Source organism: Protopterus annectens, chromosome 16.part0 (genome assembly GCF_019279795.1).
Source record: "Protopterus annectens isolate FY-2018-M chromosome 16.part0, PAN1.0, whole genome shotgun sequence".
Classification (NCBI taxonomy): domain Eukaryota; kingdom Metazoa; phylum Chordata; order Ceratodontiformes; family Protopteridae; genus Protopterus; species Protopterus annectens.
The window spans coordinates 40599734-40619466 of record NC_056750.1 but is presented as its reverse complement, the minus strand read 5'-3'; the positions used below and the strand labels follow the sequence as shown (position 1 = coordinate 40619466).

Below are 19733 nucleotides of genomic sequence, written 5' to 3'. Positions count from 1 at the left end.
TTGAGGTGACATGCCTGTGACCACCATAGGAATTCCTGTTGTAGGCAAGGAATGAGAGATATCATTGTGTCCAAGCTGTGGCTGTGTTGAGACCATACGCTTTTTAGGTACCACTGTAATTTCCTCATATGCAGCTTTGCAAATGGTATTATTAGTATGCAAGATGCCATGAAGCCCAAAGTCTGCGGAATTTTTCTTGCAGTTAATTGGGTCTTTGTTGCCATTGTCCTGAAATAATGAGTCAGTTGTAGTTGCTTGTCTGGCGTAAGATAAGCCTTCTGGGCCGTTGTATTCAAGCTGGCACCCAGGAATGTCATTTTTTGAGAGGGTACTAGTTTTGACATCTTTTCGTTTACTGTGTACCCCAGACAGTTTAGTAGATGCTTTACAAAGGCCAGATGATGTAAGAGAATGTCTTTGCTTTCTGCTTGGATGAGGCAGTCGTCCAGGTATGGATATATTTGAATTCCTCTTTGTCTGCAGTATGCAATTACTGGTGCCAGGCATTTTGTGAAAACTCTGGGCACAGTAGATAAGCCAAAGGGCAGTGCAGAGAATTGGTAATGGGTTGAACCTGCAATGAAACGGAGGTATCTTCTGCAACTTTGTCTGATCGGGACATGCAGGTATGCCTCCTTGAGGTCCAACGTTACTAGCCCTGCTTCCTTGCCCAACATGGGAAGTAGCTGCTGTAGTGTTAGCATCTTGAATTTGGGTACTTGTAAGTGTTTAGAATTGAAAGGTCCAGAATTGGTCTCCAGGCATTGTCCTGAGAACTAGAAAGAGTCTTGAGTAAAATCCTTGGCCTTGCTCTCGAGTAGGTACCAGTTGAATGGCTCATGTCCATGAGAGCTGTAATTTGTTTTTGTGCCTCTGCCCATTGATTTTGTGGCAGGTTTGGCATTCCTCTTTTCATCGGGAAGGTGTGAAAGTGGAATCTGTATCCTTGTAAAAATATGTCTAGGACCCATTTGTCCTTTGTGACAATGTGCCAGTTGTCTGAAAAAAGTGCGAGTTTTCCTCTCAAGGGGGCTGCCAAGAGAGTACTGCTTGGCCAGATGAGGTGCAAGTCATTGAGTTTGCCTTCTGGTGGATTGAGACCTGTCTTCTCCTCCCTTCTGTGTTGTAGTGCCCCATTGGCGAGGTTTATACTGGGCTTGTGGCTGTCCTCTGCCCATTGGGTGTCTGTATTTCCCCCTCTGCAGTCTGTCAGTGGCTGGAAAGGACCAATTTTTTTGTTGGCCAGTTTCTGCTGAAGTGAGGGGGTTGCACTTGTAGGAAATATTTGACTGTCTGCATAGATTTTGCCTCATCTTCCATTTTCTTTAAAACTTCTTCTGCTTTAACTCCAAAAAGAACATCCTGCTGTAAGGGAGCATCTAGTAGTTTTGCTTTAACATGATCAGGCAGAGTTTGTTCCTTTAACCAAGCATGCCTACATATAACAGACCCAGTGACACCTGCTCTGCAGGAGGCCTCCAAAGAATCAAACCCACATTGTAAGGTATGTTTGCCCACCTGCTCAGTGGCGTGCAACAGATCCTGTACTTCTTTCAATTCAGATTGTTGAGGGAGAGTGGTTATTCTTTGTTTTAACTGAGAGATTAGAAATTGCTGATACTTAAGCATATGAAATTGACAATTCAGTGCCCTCATAGCTAGTGTGGCTGAGGTGTAAACCTTTTTCCCCACCTGTCTAGTGCTCTGGAATCCCTCTCAGAAGGTACTGGGTTTTTAGCCATAGAAGCCTTAGCCCCCTTGGGACCCTGGGAGATAGTCTCTGGGTCAGCTACTGGGCTTTTGTAAAGAAATTTGTGGGAATCAGGCACTCTGTAGTATCTGTCAGGCTTAGCCGGAGCAGGAGGTAGAGAGTCTGGGTTGAAACTGGATTCTAAATAGACATCATCCACAATGTCCAAAACTGGTGGGATGGCAAGTGGTCTGTGTTGGGGGAGTAAAAGAAACTCTCTGAGCCTTTTCTTTGAATCAGAATAGTCTTGACCTTCCCAGTGAAAATGTTCCCTCATAGTGTGTAAAGTTTCCCCAAAGGAGTAGTCTTCAGGAGGAGAAGCTGAGGGAATACAGTCCTCAGCATCAGAATCTTCATAAGGAGAGAAGGAATAGTCTTGGTCCTCAGAGGAGTCTGAAGAAATGGACATTTTCTCAGAGGAAGCAAAATCTTCCTCTTGTCTAGGCCTTTTGTCAGGAGGGGGCTGTGAACCCCTGATTAAAGAAATCAAATCTTCAGCCATTTTGAGCATCTGTTTCTTAGGCATAGGGCCGTGAACAGGAGACTGAAGTGCAGTCCTTTTAGTTTTAGAAGGAGTCTTCGACTTAGAAAACGTTTTAATGGTGAGAGTCGTTGGTCTGAAAACGCCTTCAGAAACTGATGGCGTTTCTGTAGCATCTAGGTCTTTTGAAGCAAAGTCGTTGGAAGGGCCTGAAGTAAAAGGCTGCGTCGGCCTGGTGCATTCCGTCAAAATTTCCGTAGCGGTCTCGGGTTCCAGTTCTGCGGTAGTCAGGGGCTGTGTCGGAGCCTCACTGAGGACCGGAGACCGGATCAGCCGAGGCCTCGGAATCTGGCTTAGGCCTGGGCTGCCTGTCCTTATCCCTGCGTTTTTTGTGCACACCGGTAGTCGGTTGCTCTGACGGCATGTTGTAATTAAATTTCCTAGTGAAGTAGTGTCGTGCGAAATCAAAGCGTCTTTTAATAGTGTGCTTATTAAACCTAGCACAAAACCGACAAGAAGTGACGTCGTGGTCTGGGCCTAGGCAAGGTATGCAATAAGAATGAAAATCCTTATGAGGTATTTGCTTCCCACAAGAAATACAATTGTTAACTTTTTCTGACATCGGTCTGAGGCAAGAAAAGTTTCCCCAATGGGGTACTTAGCTTTATAGAAGACTTCAGTCTGAAATTCGAATTCGAAAATCTCAGGAGTCGGCCGACCGGCACTTGCGAACTGCTTCTGCTTCGGGCACTGCGCGGCAAGAAAGACTGAAGAAAATGGTGTCAGTTGCATTATATATACCCCTGGCGCACTGACGTCAGGGAAGAGGCGACAGCAACCGACGCCGGACCAAGACTTTGGAATTCCGGCCGACTGCGGGACCGCATGACGACAGGATAACCCAAGTGTGATGACTGCAGCAGGGTAACACGATGAACATGGAGGTGTCGGTTTAGTATGTAAGCCCGTAGGTCTGAATACACCCTCAGAAGCCCGTGCCTGCACAGCGGCTCTGGACCCATCCAAGGTAGAGACATCCGCAGGTTCCACAGTTGAAGTATCTCATGGCATACAGGACTCCAAATGGGTCTCAGTAAAGGCCTGCGAGTCAGAAGGAGCGGGTATCAGGGGCTGGGAAAGCACCTCACTGAGTACCGGCGAACTAGCAACTGGCTTAGGAGAAGTGTCGTCGGCAGCTTTGGACCTTGGAGGCCTGTCTTTGTCTTTATCTTTGCGTTTTTTTGAAATCCCGGTAGTCGGATGGCTAACCGATGACATTTCTGGATAATTAAAACGAGAACCAAAATATTTAGAAGCGAAAATATAACAACAACGGATAGTGTGCTAATTAACTAAAGCACAAAATTGACAGCAAGGTACATCGTGGTCAGGGCCTAGGCAAGGAATACAGTACAAATGAAAATCTTTGTGAGGTATTTGCTTTCCACAAGTAATGCAATTATTAACTTTTACTGACATTGGTAAGGAGCAAGAAAAAGTTTCCCCAATGGGGTACTTAGCTTAAGTTGAAGACTTCGGTTCTGAAACTCGAAAACGAAAATTTCAGGAGTTGGCCGACCAGCACTTGCGAACTGCTTCTGCTTCGGGCACCGCACAGCAAGAAAGACTGATGTAATAGCGTCAGCTGCATGTTTTATACCCCTGACGACCTGACATCATGGAAGAAGGGACAGCAACCGACGCAGGACCCAAGATTTTGTTAATCAGGCCGACTGAGGGCTACTGCAAGCAGATAACCCAAATGTAATGACCGCAATAGTGAAACACGAAGAACATCTACAAGAACAGAATAAAAGATGCAAGACAGGCTTTGCAGTGTACAAAGAAAGCCAGACAAAGTGGAAGACTTAAAGAAGGGAAATACCGGAATAGGAAATAAACATCTGTTCAGTTTTCTTAAAGGGGTCAGTGCAGTCAAGATAGTACCTGAGCAGACTGTGCATTTCCAAGGTATGCAGAATCTTTTCTCCCTTATTTATATGTTCCAAAGAGAAAATTGTGAGACTAATGACTTGATTCAGGGTAAATTCAGAACAACTTTTGGCATGAAAGAAGGATGTGTGTGTGAAACAATCATGTTGTTGTGGCAAATCAGAAGTTTGCCCACGATGATTGTTTGAAGCTCAGGGACTTGCCTTGCAGATGTCAGAGTAATAAGCAAAGCAGGTTTCCATGAGATGAACATCAAACCAGCCTGAAAGGCAGGTACAAAAGGAGGCGAGGTCAATTTTCCAATAACAAAGCTGAGATCCCAAGGAGGAGGAATTTGGTTTTGAGAGGGTCTCAAGTTCAACAATCCTTTCATAAGCTGTTTAACCACAGAGAGACAAAAAGGCAGGGGGTGGGTCAAGATGCACCTTGATAGATTCATAAGACAATTCATTGTTGAGTAGCTCACACAAGTATTTCAGAACCAGAAGGTTAGACACCATACTGGGCTCCCTGATGCCGTCTGGTCACCACCTAGAAAACCTCTTCCACTGGTAAACATACTTTCTAGCCTCCTACAATACCTGCTGCACATCCACATTGAACAAGTGTCTAAAAGGTATTAGGATAGAATCATCCAGGATGTCAGTAGCAATGGCTCTAAGGTGGGGTGCACCAGTCTTCCCTGACACTGTGTGAGTTGATCCAGAGTGTCAGGAAGCTTGTAGTAACTGCCCTTGACCAATTCCATTAAAAGGGGGTTAATAACTCTGCCTGGTCTAAAAGGTCACCACAATAATCTTTGGTAGTTTTTTTCTGAATATTCAGTACCACCTTTGATACTGATGGAAATGCATAAAGGAGCACCTATATACAAGGGAACAAGAATGCTTCTGTCCTCCAAGCATGGCTGCAAGGATGTCTCAAACTGAATTTTTACAACTGTCTGTTTTGAAATGAGGTGAACAGAACTATTTGAAGTGTTCCCCATATCTGGACCAAATCCAGGTTGACCTCTTCCCAGATTTTCTTCTCATGAGGGTCTGTGCAGGATCTGCTTAGTCTGACACTGTTTTGCCTTGATGGGGCCCGAGGCATCAGACAATGCTAGCTCCTAGGCCATCAATTCCAACCAACAGAGAGTATATGACCTCATATCCAACTGTTTGTTCAGGTACCAAATGACTGTGGTGTCATCTACGACCATTAAAAGGGAACTTGAGTCCATAAGTGGTGAAGAACATTTAAGTTCTAAATCATTGCTAACATTTCTTTGACATTTATATGGTCTGCATCATCCAAATAACCTCATTCACTTTGCACTCCACTGTAGATTGCTCCCCATCCAAAATCTGACGAGTTCATCTGGACTGACTGAACTGGGGGGTGGCTGGAGAGAGAAGGGTAGGTCTGGATTGAGAGACATCTGCTCTCTCCACCACTGTAATTCTTGTTATGCAAAATCCAGCACTGGAATCTGGGTCCAACACTTTTTACATACCTGTGAACCATTCTTACATGGAGTTTGGCCCATGGTGTCATGCAGACTACTGATTTATAATTTTGAGAAACTGTGTTGCAGAGGCAGTTTCTTGAAGACCGAAATCCCTGAAAATGTTCTAAACAGTCAGGACTATGTCATCCACTAGAAAGGACGTCCTTTTTTTCTGTGTCCTTCATTTACCCCAGGAAGAACTTTTTTGTGTGGGTGTTGACAGGACATTTATAAGTTCAACTTGAAGTTGGAAGCAAATGGCATGTGATAAACATCGATCGGATGTAAAGTCACCATGAAACAGTGATCCAGTAGAAGGGGCAGGACTTTTTGCTGGGTGAGTATTTTGAATTTAGATACTTTCAGAAAGGTATTTAGGTACGCCAAATCTAACAATAGTCTCCATGATAGCTCATTTTTGGGGTACCAAAAAGATTCTGGTGTGAAATCCTTTTTGTTTTTACAACCTCTACTTGCAACTTGTGGGGGAGTACTGGAGAGAAAGTATAGCTGTGCAAGTAAACTTACCATAACAGTAGCCTTAGCGATATGGGGTTATATTTTTCAAAGGATACAATGGCCAGCCAGCTTTCAAAGCTTCAGGGTACCTTCCATATGCTCAAACCATTGGGCAGCACAATATGAGCTGCATAAAAAAAAAAAAAAAAAAAAAAAAAAAAAAAAAAACAGGTTTGAGTGCCAAGCCCTTTATTACTTTCACAAGGAAGCCTGAAGCCTGAAGCCTCACAGGACATAGATAGGAGATGAACTATATACACACCCACCCACACACCCTAGCGAAAATAAAAAGGGGAGATGAAGGGAGGGAGCAGCTACTACAGCAGTGATCATTCCAACACCTACTATTCTGGTAAGTTTACTTACACAACTGCACCGTGTTCATTACGCTGATCACTGCTACAACCACCTTAACATTTTGGAGGTGGAAGGGTCCAGCTACTACAGCAGTGATCATTCCAACACCTACTATTCTGGTAAGTTTACTTACACAACTGCACCATGTTCATTGCACTGATCACTGCTACAACAGCCTTAACATTTGGGAGGTGGAAGGGTCCAGATACTACAGCAGTGATCATTCCAACACCTACTATTCTGGTAAGTTTACTTACACACCTGTACCATGTTCATTACACTGATCACTGCTACACAGAACTGTACCATGTTCATTACACTGATCACTGCTACAACAGCCTTAACATTTGGGAGGTGGAAGGGTCCAGATACTACAGCAGTGATCATTCCAACACCTACTATTCTGGTAAGTTTATTACACACCTGTACCATGTTTATTACACTGATCACTGCTACACAGAACTGTACCATGTTCATTACACTGATCACTGCAACAACAGCCTTAACATTTGGGAGGTGGAAGGGTCCAGATACTACAGCAGTGATCATTCCAACACCTACTATTCTGGTAAGTTTACTTACACACCTGTACCATGTTCATTACACTGATCACTGCTACACAGAACTGTACCATGTTCATTACACTGATCACTGCTACAACAGCCTTAACATTTGGGAGGTGGAAGGGTCCAGATACTACAGCAGTGATCATTCCAACATTACTATTCTGGTAAGTTTACTTACACACCTGTACCATGTTCATTGCACTGATCACTGCTACAACAGCCTTAACATTTGGGAGGTGGAAGGGTCCAGGGAATGATCATAGCAAAGTCTGATCTAGAAGAAATTGAACTTGTGGTGCTTTGTAACACTATGTACACAGGCTGAATAGGATTATTCCTGTACACTGTGCAAACATCTCCAAACAGGGAAAGAAAGCCAACAGTACTACAGGTTATAAAACAAGTGATACTTTTGAGGCATTACGGATACATATTTTAACCTGGACAGCAACTCTCCACCATGGTATGGTGTCTTGACAGGCATTAAAGCTCCTGGGTTCAGATCTGGACTCTAAGTCAATGACTGATGCCTATAGGATGGTAATAGTTACACCAATGTAGTAACTGTAAGAATGGTCTGGCAGCTCACTAGATACAACACCCTGCCCCACACCACCATGATTCAGTACTAAACTAAAGCAAAGACACTCATATTGACTGTGCAAAAGCAAATGCTAACATTTCTAATATGATGTGATTGGATGGGTCAATGTACACTTTTCTACCTCAGAATGCCAGAGTTTACGTCTGAACTCCAAGTAATTAGCCAGTGTTGTCAGAATGATATTACTTGCAAAACATATACTTTGTATGCAGCAAAATGCTCAGAGGACATGTTTTTACCTCATAATTACAAGGTTCACTCTAGAACTCTTGTCACCAGTAATAGAGCAGCAACTCTCAATGAGTCAAGCATAAATGTATTCTTACAGATTGGGTGCAGTGCTGGACAGAATGGGTATGGAGGATGCAGCCACACATCGGACAAACTTGATACAAAATCTTTTTGAAAGCAGAAGACCGAGACATCCAACTCTGGTGCTTTGTGCCACTGTTAAAACAAATTTGGCAACTAGAGGCATTGTGCCCAAGCCAGAACAATACATGCTTTAGCTGTGCCTATAGACAAACAGAACTTGGATAATAAAGGTGTGCACACATTCACTCTGAGGCAAAAGAAAATGGACTCCAAAAAGTAAGGAATAATTGGCCTAAAGTGAAAAGGGAAGATGCTTCTTCCAAAATGACCCATTTTTGCAATTTCAGTTAGGCAGAATATAAACACTAAAGAAAGTATTTACTTGCAGTTAGTGAGGACAAACTTCACAAACAGTGTGTTCAAAGCACTGTCAAAATACAGAAAAGATGGCAGAGCTACTCGTGTAGTGTGCATGGTGAAAGACAAATGAAATTAAATACATTTTAATGTGAAGCAAAGCCTATGGGAAACTACTTTATTAACAACACAGAAAGATTACGCTTCTATAGCTGACTGCATAGCATGAAAACATTTACAAAATCCTTATGCAGCTGAGTGACTGAAAGGTAGTAAAGCAACACAGCAGCTGGCAAATTATGGAGCAGGCGAGATGTTTCCCTGCATCCTGAAGGAACAGCAGAGTCAGGACACTTCTAACAGCATTGATGACAGAATGCCAGAGATCCAAAAGTAAAGTCATATGATGGGGCAGGGTGGAGAGGGTGGCTGCCCTGGGTCCTAACCTGTAGAAGGTGCTGGACAGTTATAACAATTTGCATCTGTCATTAAGTGACCACTCCAGAACAGCTTATAAAACTTCAATCTGTTGTTTCTTTTATTTCTAAGATAGCAATGGCTTATTAAGTTGCTATATGATAATTTGCTACTACCTTAAAGAAAAGTATGATAGTTAAAATGTCATTAAGGGATCTGAACAGGGGCAAATGGGTGTGTTGTTCAAGGTGCTAAACTGTACTGCTCCAGCTCTTGTTAAAATGTCATTAAGCGATCTGAACAGGGGCAAATGGGTGTGTTGTTCAGGGTGCTAAACTCTACTGCTCCAGCTCTTGTTAAAATGTCATTAAGGGATCTGAACAGGGGCAAATGGGTGTGTTGTTCAGGGTGCTAAACTCTACTGCTCCAACTCTTGTTAAAATGTCAATAAGGGATCTGAACAGGGGCAAATGGGTGTGTTGTTCAGGGTGCTAAACTCTACTGCTCCAGCACTTGTTAAAATATCATTAAGGGATCTGAACAGGGGCAAACGGGTGTGTTGTTCAGGGTGCTAAACTCTACTGCTCCAGCTCTTTTTCAAGTATATGAGCACAGACTTTTCTGCCTGGGAAAAAGTATAAAGGATGAACTATCTATGGGCAGACTACATCCTGGCACAGGGGTTCAAGCACATATCAGTCCAGAAGAGACTAGGCATTTTAATTACTAGGTTGAGTGGACCAAATGCATAAAAATTACAAATATGCACTAACATAATAAAGCAGATGCAATGAGTAAAAGCAGATTTTCAATAAAATGAACAAAGTTCAGCAGAAAGATGTTTACATGCACAACACAGCAATTAATGCAAATGCAATAAGAAAGAACAAATATAGCACAAGTAGGTACAAGTAACAGTCTAAGGACACAACCATCCATGTAAGACGAGTGACCTACAGTGAACTTACGGGAAAATACTCAATGTGCTCAAGAGTAGGTACTGCTTCAAGTAACAGTAAGAACATTACCATCCACATAGAAAGAATGTCCTACAGTGACCTTAGGGGAGAACACTGAATGTGCTCAAAAGTAGGTACTGCTTCAAGTAACAGTAAGAACATTACCATCCACATAGAAAGAATGTCCTACAGTGACCTTAGGGGAGAACACTGAATGTGCTCAAAAGTAGGTACTGTTTCAAGTAACAGTAAGAACATTACCATCCATATAGGAAGAATGTCCTACAGTGACCTTAGGAGAGAACACTGAATGTGCTCAAAAGTAGGTACTGTTTCAAGTAACAGTAAGAACATTACCATCCACATAGAAAGAATGCCCTACAGTGACCTTAGGAGAGAACACTGAATGTGCTCAAAAGTAGGTACTGTTTCAAGTAACAGTAAGAACATTACCATCCATATAGGAAGAATGTCCTACAGTGACCTTAGGGGAGAACACTGAATGTGCTCAAGAGTAGGTACTGCTTCAACTAACAGTAAGAACATTACCATCCACATAGAAAGAATGTCCTACAGTGACCTTAGGGGAGAACACTGAATGTGCTCAAAAGTAGGTACTGCTTCAAGTAACAGTAAGAACATTACCATCCACATAGAAAGAATGTCCTACAGTGACCTTAGGGGAGAACACTGAATGTGCTCAAAAGTAGGTACTGTTTCAAGTAACAGTAAGAACATTACCATCCATATAGGAAGAATGTCCTACAGTGACCTTAGGAGAGAACACTGAATGTGCTCAAAAGTAGGTACTGTTTCAAGTAACAGTAAGAACATTACCATCCACATAGAAAGAATGCCCTACAGTGACCTTAGGAGAGAACACTGAATGTGCTCAAAAGTAGGTACTGTTTCAAGTAACAGTAAGAACATTACCATCCATATAGGAAGAATGTCCTACAGTGACCTTAGGGGAGAACACTGAATGTGCTCAAAGTAGGTACTGTTTCAAGTAACAGTAAGAACATTACCATCCATATAGGAAGAATGTCCTACAGTGACCTTAGGAGAGAACACTGAATGTGCTCAAAAGTAGGTACTGTTTCAAGTAACAGTAAGAACATTACCATCCATATAGGAAGAATGTCCTACAGTGACCTTAGGAGAGAACACTGAATGTGCTCAAAAGTAGGTACTGTTTCAAGTAACAGTAAGAACATTACCATCCACATAGAAAGAATGCCCTACAGTGACCTTAGGAGAGAACACTGAATGTGCTCAAAAGTAGGTACTGTTTCAAGTAACAGTAAGAACATTACCATCCATATAGGAAGAATGCCCTACAGTGACCTTAGGGGAGAACACTGAATGTGCTCAAAGTAGGTACTGTTTCAAGTAACAGTAAGAACATTACCATCCATATAGGAAGAATGTCCTACAGTGACCTTAGGGGAGAACACTGAATGTGCTCAAAAGTAGGTACTGTTTCAAGTAACAGTAAGAACATTACCATCCATATAGGAAGAATGTCCTACAGTGACCTTAGGAGAGAACACTGAATGTGCTCAAAGTAGGTACTGTTTCAAGTAACAGTAAGAACATTACCATCCATATAGGAAGAATGTCCTACAGTGACCTTAGGAGAGAACACTGAATGTGCTCAAAGTAGGTACTGCTTCAAGTAACAGTAAGAACATTACCATCCATATAGGAAGAATGCCCTACAGTGACCTTAGGGGAAAACACTGAATGTGCTCAAGAGTAGGTACTGCTTCAAGTAACAGTAAGAACATTACCATCCATATAGGAAGAATGTCCTACAGTGACCTTAGGGGAGAATACTGAATGTGCTCAAAAGTAGGTACTGCTTCAAGTAACAGTAAGAACATTACCATCCATATAGGAAGAATGTCCTACAGTGACCTTAGGGGAGAATACTGAATGTGCTCAAAAGTAGGTACTGCTTCAAGTAACAGTAAGAACATTACCATCCATATAGGAAGAATGTCCTACAGTGACCTTAGGGGACAATACTGAATGTGCTACTAAACAAGATCAACACGGGATACATACAACTACAGCTTGAGCTCTACTGATATGTAGATGGAGATAAATACATTACACATGCAAAGCAACCACACCACCACTTGGGGGGGGGGGCGGGGGTCGCACAGTAGTACCCACTAGTGGACCTAACAGCTTCCCTTCTGAATGAGAATTACCAATTCTTATGAGGCAGCTGTTAGGCCCAAAACTGCCGTGGTGGTTCATGGATTGTGAGGATAAGGTCACAAGCTTGGAGATGTGCCTGGCAGCACTCACTATGTATGGAAGTAGAGATAACCTTTCAAAGAGCAGTAAGAAGAACAAGGTGTCTGTGTGTCCCTTTACAAATGTCATGCAACACATTACTGCACCTGTGTATCACTCCAATATCATACGCATCTCACTCTATTTACTTAAACATACCTCAATTTTATAGAATAATTCTGCATCCAACAACGTCAGCTGATCTGCAATTTCATGACTGTGAAAATCATGAAGTGTTCCAGGTCTGGAAAAAAAAATAATCTTTTCAATATGTTATGCCTCATCTACACAGATACCAAAAAGAATATTAAATACTGTTAGTTACAGTATACAGTAAGCAAGACATATGTAACACAAATTATTTGCACTGTTCATACAGCAGTTGTTCCATGAAACCATTCTAAATGTGACTAGATCCCCTATTAAACACAAGGTGCTCCTTAGGATATCTCAATTCACTGCACTGTAAATGTTAGGGATCAGAATTAATAGCTCTGTGTGCCATAAACTAAAAGAAGTGAAAGCACAAACTAAGTGCAGACTTGCGCTTTAAACTTGTACAAGCACTAGTCAAGTAATTACTTGCCCTACTGCTCATAGGTTAACAGGTGTATACTAGGCTAACGACCACTAGAGACCTTATAAGCACAACTGTGCAACCCAAATGTGACATACAAATTGGATTTACATAGACGTTATTTACTGACTGACTCTGTCCAGAGACATAGGTGCTAAACTATAGGTGACTTTCTGATTATCCATCCATTGGTCCGAGTTGTGCTTAAATAGGGTTAGGGATGAGATGTGCTTCACATGGATGGGGAGCCTGTTCCAGAGATTGGGAATTCTCTGAGAAACATAACTCTCTCTCTCTCTCCCAACATGTCTTATTTATGTTGGAAGCAAAATTTAGGTCTTTTTATTCAAGTAGTTCTGATGCTGTTAATTTTGCAGATGTGCAAAAGGTTCATTAAAACAGGGTCCTGGGATGCCTTGTATGCCAGGCAAAGATCACCTCTCAGAAGTCTGTATGATACCGAGTAATGAGACAGGGCTTTGAAGAGATCAGTACAGGAAATTGTGTTGACTCCTTGTATTATTTTTGTATGAGACCTAGATGGATGTTCCAGATGCTGCAGGTTTCTGGACAAGTACATTCCAAAGAGGGCTATATGATGGGTCTGATGAGGGCCAAGTACAGTGGAACTATAACCTGCTGGAGAGACAGGTATGCATCCCAGAGATTACCCTTCTCTGGAAAAGGCTTCCCATCCATGTGAAGCGGAGTTATTCCCAGACCCAGTTCAAGTGCAACTTGAACAACTGGCTATGGAACAGGAAATTCACCCCTGGTTTTGCACCTATGTCTCTAATGGACACAGGCAGCCTGCAAATGGTTCATCTTCCAGGACCCTGCTTGTAAAATCTCCTAAGCCTCTGCTTACACTTAGCAAAGGTACCAGAACTTGTCAGAGATTTGGAACCCATGGCTAGGCTTAAAAAGGCCCCAGTGGTCATTAGCCAAGTACACACATATGAACCTCTATGGACCTAGATACCATGCCCTTACTTAACGTTGAGCAACACAGAAGGATTTGAATTGACTTTTTAAGGGAGTTTAATTGATAATGTAGTTATCCGGGGGGGGGGGGGTACATTTCCCAAAAGGCACTTTAATGCATTTCTTGGTAATAAGGTTTAAGCCATGGCTTTGGCAAAAAGCATTTGTCTTTGTTAGACCTTCATGAAGGGTGTCCATGTCTTGGGGTGATTCAGGTACTGCCCCCAATTTGCAATCACCTGGGATCCTGGTTAGCTAGTGGCCTTTGCCATTGGTTTTGGCATGCACAAAGTAGATGCCAAAGAGGAGTGGGTCCAGCCCTGAGGGAGACTACTGATGACCGGTCTCTTTGTGGAGATGGCCACACCAATCCTAACCTCTTGAGTCCCATCTGTGAGCCAGCTATCTATCCAACATAATATAAAGGGGTTTATGCCTACTTCCATAAATTCATTGACAATACCCAAGTAGGGTACTGTATCAAATGGCCAGCTATCTATCCAATATATTATAAAGGGGTTTATGCCTACTTCCATAAATCTGTTGACAATACCCAAGTAGGGTACTGTCAAATGGCCAGCTATCTATCCAACATATTATAAAGGGGTTTATGCCTACTTCCATAAATTCGCTGACAATACCCAAGTAGGGTACTGTATCAAATGCTGTAGCCAGATGTAGTTAGGCAGTATGCACATTTTTCTCCTCAGCTATTGCCTTAGTGACCTTTTCAAAGAAGCCCACCAGGTTCAGTAAGCATGACCTTTCTTTGACAAAGGCAAGCTGGGATGGATCCACTGTCTGGAGGTCTCCTATGTCCTTGTTAATTTCCATGGCTTTGCAAATAAGACAAGTCAAACTAATGGGTCTGTAGCTTACAGGATCTGTTGCAGGCCTCCCTCATGAAGGGGGATGACTGTTGCAGTCCTCCATTCTCATGGGATAAAGCCTGTTTTAATACAATTTATTTATTTATTGGCATTTGTTTACAGGGAAAGACCACGGAGCCTAAAAGAACCCATTTTCAGTGGCGGCCCGGGGAGAAAAGCTTCAGAAAGATACAGTATATAAAATGCATGTAAAAACAATACAACAAAAATAAGTAGATGTCAAGGACGCAGAAATGTACACTGCATAAGCTTAACTACAACAGTACCGGATCTAAGAAATACATTTCAACTATGAGGCACAATAGATAAAGTTACAAAGTTATATACAAAGTAAACACTAGATAAAGCCACAAGACTTGTACACAATGTAGAAGATGTTTGGCAGAAGTGGTAGAATATGTTGATCACTCATGTTATGTGGAACTCTAAGATGACAATGCATTTCAAGACTTAAAAAATAGCCATGTTACAGCAGTAGAGGTGAACAGTGGTAGAGCAGTACAGGCAAAGGCATGAACATAATAGTAGAAGGAGTATGTTATTAATAGAAGGTAGAGTGCGAGAGTAGTTAGGTAGCAGCTTGGGGTTGATAAGAGAGGAGAGTAAGAGTTAAGGTAGGCAATACAGGAAATGAGGGAGAAGAAGGGGAACAATAAACTAGGTTATTGAAGGGAGGGTTGGTACAATTACACATCCATTTGGAGTACAAGTGAGAATGCAGAGCTGATTTGAAATAAGCGGAGGATTGACTGGCACGAATGGCAGAAGGAAGGTTGTTGCAAATTTTGGCTACTACCCAGGAGTATAGCAGCTGATCAGCAGGTAGTTTGTGTTTTTGAACTTGCACAAGATTCAGCTTTTCTGATCTTAGGACCTGTTGAGATTACAGACAGAAGCAATTTACTGAAGGGCAGTCTAAAGGTTTTGTAAGTAATTTATGTGTGATGGTTAGTTAAGCAGTTTACGAAGGGCAGTCTAAAGGTTTTATAAGTAATTTATGTGTGATGGTTAGTTAAGCAGTTTACGAAGGGCAATCTAAAGGTTTTGTACAAGCAGTTTATGAAGGGAAGTCTAAAGGTTTTGTAAGTAATTTATGTGTGATGGCTAGTTAAGCAGTTTACGAAGGGCAGTCTAAAGGTTTTGTAAGTAATTTATGTGTGATGGTTAGTTAAGCAGTTTATGAAGGGCAGTCTAAAGGTTTTGTAAGTAATTTATGTGTGATGGTTAGTTAAGCAATTTATGGAAGGGCAGTCTAAAGGTTTTGTAAGTAATTTATGTGTGATGGTTAGTTAAGCAGTTTACGGAAGGGCAGTCTAAAGGTTTTGTAAGTAATTTATGTGTGATGGTTAGTTAAGCAGTTTACGAAGGGCAGTCTAAAGGTTTTGTAATTAATTTGTGTGTGATGGTTAGGTTAAGCAGTTTACAAAGGGCAGTCTAAAGGTTTTGTAAGTAATTTATGAGTGATGGTTAGTTAAGAAGTCTACGAAGGGCAGTCTAAAGGTTTTGTAAGTAATTTGTGTGTGATGGTTAATTAAGCAGTTTACGAAGGGCAGTCTAAAGGTTTTGTAAGTAATTTATGTGTGATGGTTAGTTAAGCAGTTTACGAAGGGCAGTCTAAAGGTTTTGTAAGTAATTTATGAGTGATGGTTAGTTAAGCAGTTTACGAAGGGCAGTCTAAAGGTTTTGTAAGTAATTTATGAGTGATGGTTAGTTGAAGATAAGTGAGATAATGGGGGAGAGTTTGAGCCAATTAGAAGAGTACAGTGGTGGATGAAATGGTGAGTGTTAGTTGAAATTTAGAACTTTTGTTCTAGCATATTTCTAATTTATTCAACAGGAAGGATCTCAGGTTGGTTAGCACCAGGGCTCCAGAGACAACAGAAGAAAGTAGGTAGGAGGATGCAAGTATTTGTCTGGTTGGAAGAGAGAGGAAGTTTTTATTTCAATAAAGAAGTCCTAGTTTTTTTGTTAAGTCTTACTAATGTTGTTTTGGAGGTGTAGGTCAAATTTTAGGTTTCATCTATTATGACAATGAGCAATTTAGTGTGGATAACTAATTAATTCATTTTTTGTATGATTTAGGGAAAATATGTTGAAGTGAAATTTAATAACTGGAGTATTTTTCCTTGGAGTAAATATTATGAGCTTGGTTTTGTTGGGGTTTATGGACAGATGATTTTTATACAGCCATGTTTCTAAGGATGAGAATGCTGACTGAGTGATCTGTTGTAGCTGGGTTGAGTTGTCAGCAGAGCAGTTAATAGGAGAATCATCTGTGTACTGAACAGGAGACCCTTGATAAAAACTGAGTGACAACACGGCTAAGTAAACTAAACCAAAACATTTTTATTACAACTTAGTAAGTGCTTTCGTGTTGTCCTCAATTCTTCATCAGACTTTAAAAATACACTAGTTAACACTCACTATTTAAATTCCAAGCCAAAAATCAGAGACTTATTCCAATTATGACATCATAAGCTGTCCAATCAGCTATGGAAACTCTGATAGCAAATTAGACAGTACTAAAGAAATAAAACAAACTATAATTTCTAGTATGACAAATATATATATATATATATATATATACATATATATAAAACTATTTATCATTATGAAGTAATGTGTTATACTGAACCTTTTTCCTTTTTTGTTTTTATCAACTGTTTTATACTGAACTTTTGGATACTATGTTATATGAATGAAAGTGATGTTTTTAATGTATTTCAGAATCTGAAGGGCCATTTTTTTGGAGTGAAAGGGCTTATCCATTCTGCATTTGTTTTTTTTCTTTCATTTCTATTAAACTGTTTGTTTTTTACAAAGCTGGCTGTGTTTGTGTCCTTTACGTTTCGTTGGACTTTATAGACTTTAATTATTCTGTGCAGACTACTCTGTCCAACATAATGGGTGATTAAACTGGTGTAACTAAGGAAATGATTTTTTGAGCTGTGATCTAGAATCGGAATTGCCTAGACATAGTAAGGCCTTGTTTAGTTTAATTCTGGTGGCAATTACTACAAAATGGAAATCAAAGTCTAAACCAGCTGTACTAGGGATGCCAACTATAGTAACAGAGATAAAAGAACTGGAAGTTGGATATTTAGAAAAGAGTAGGAGTAAATTATGGAGAAAAAATGGGAATTCTGGAGGAAGAATGATGGCTAAGGGAAGCCAGGAATTGAATGAGCTATGTAATGTTTGACTGACAGTGACTGGACAGATTATAAGTGATGTATAATGTTTGCAACTGAAAATATGTTGACATGGTTTGCTTTCATTTATATAAATGTATGACTGCCTATGTCGCAGGTGATAACTCAATACAGATATTTCTTGTTTAAAAAAGAATGTAGAGGCAGCAGTAATGCCATGCCCACCTACAGCACATATTCAGCACACCAGAGACTTGTGGAATATAGAAGAAAGCCTTAGCTGGCACATATCATGCATATACCCGTAAGGTCTCATTTCCTCTGTCTCCAAAGAGCTCATATAGCTGACTTTCTACTGCCAAAAGCATCCCTGTAGAATAAAATGTTTTTACGGGTCAGGGAAAACAGAGTTTAAGGAGCCCTGACCATCAACAGATGGACCAGACTGCAGAGGGCCCCGCCTTCCTCCAAAAGAAAAAAAATAATGGGTTGCAAAACTATTAACACTAATTATTTAGACTTGGCATTCAGCATTTTATACGGATACAAATGCATTGATGACACCCTGAGTAGATTCAGTTTTAGACTTCTGACCTTACTGTTTGAAGCCCTTGTGAATTACTCAGAAATCTGTTAGTATCAACACACAGCTGTGCAAGATGAAAATAATCTATCTAGATTTTGGGCCACTTCCCTAGTGGCAGTGACTGTGAACCACAAACTTAAGCAGTATACAGTACATAAAGTACTAATATTTGTTTACTGATTATTTTTCAATTTCATTTGACCTTTAAAATAAACCTCCATTTTGAAACTCTATCTGGCTATGAAAAAGCATGAAAGATGCCACACTTGTGGCTGCAGGGAGTGTATGAAACCTTTTCTTTACAAACAGTATCACATCAGTGGCTGTTGATGAGCATAGGGATCATTGAGCCTTTCAGGCCAAGACAGGCAGCTGTCCTTGCTGGTATATTTTTGTGTAAATCCAAAGCTGTATGCGAGCTAAAGTCCAGCTACTGAATTTTGTGCAATACAGAATAAAAATCATACAAGTCTTACTGAACGCTAACACAGTAATCTCCCACTTAACCAGCATCCATGGGGATTGGTAGAGGCCAGATAAAAAGAAGTTACGTACTCACCATAACGTTCCATGTTTGTAGTCCAGCTCACCCTTCATTCTTACATATGGGATCGGAGCTGATCCTCGGCTCCGACTCGGCCTGTTTACAAGCTGGAAGTCTTCTGGTTGGCTCGTGGCTAGGTAGGTATCCCATGGTGCACCAGTACAATCCCCAGATCTTGTTTGCTGCTAACTAGGAGAATAATAACAAACAAAGAAAGAAGCCAAAACTAAAAGGACTCCATAAAATAATAACAATATTTTTCTGTCTCCAGGTACTTCCAGGATGGGGGTAGGAGGGTGGGTTCATAAGAATGAAGGGCGAGATGGACTACAAACATGGAACGTTATGGTGAGTACATAACTTCTTTATGTCCTGTAGTCCTATCTCGCCTTCATTCTTACATATGGGACAGCATCCCTAGCGCCTTATTCTTAGGTGGCTCAAGGAAAAATATTCCTGAGTACCGTGGAACAAAAGGATGCTCTACCTCTGGAGGTCAAATCCAATTTGTAATGAGTAATAAATGTGTGAGGGGTAGCCCAAGTTGCTGCTGCACAAATATTATCAAGTGGGACCCCGGCTTGAAAGGCTGCAGAGGTAGACTGAGATCTCATAGAATGAGCCTTGATTTTAAAAGGTAATGGTCTACCCTCAGAGTTGTAAACGTAAGCTATACAGCTAGAAATCCAATTTGAGAGTGTTACTTTGGAAACTGGTAAACCTGACCTGGATTCGAAGAAGGAAATAAATACCTAATCTGACTTCCTGATTTCCTTAGTCCAGTGCAAATAAAAACGTAATTGTCTATGGACATCCAGCTGATGAAACTTGTATTCAGCTGCATTGGAATGATTTGGAAAGAACAAGTTCTATGGACTGGTTCAAAGTGTTATAGGAACAGACCTTGGGGACAAAGGAAGGAT

At 41.1% G+C, this 19733-nt stretch overlaps 1 protein-coding gene across 1 annotated transcript in view; it reads right to left on the bottom strand.

Moving 5' to 3' along the window:
• Positions 1-19733, bottom strand: part of RAPGEF1 (Rap guanine nucleotide exchange factor 1) — a 2911094-nt gene that overhangs the window by 489694 nt on the left and 2401667 nt on the right. Inside the window, exon 20 of the mRNA XM_044058589.1 lies at positions 12237-12321. Coding sequence (XP_043914524.1) covers positions 12237-12321 — 85 coding nt within the window. The remainder of the gene's footprint in view (positions 1-12236; positions 12322-19733) is intronic.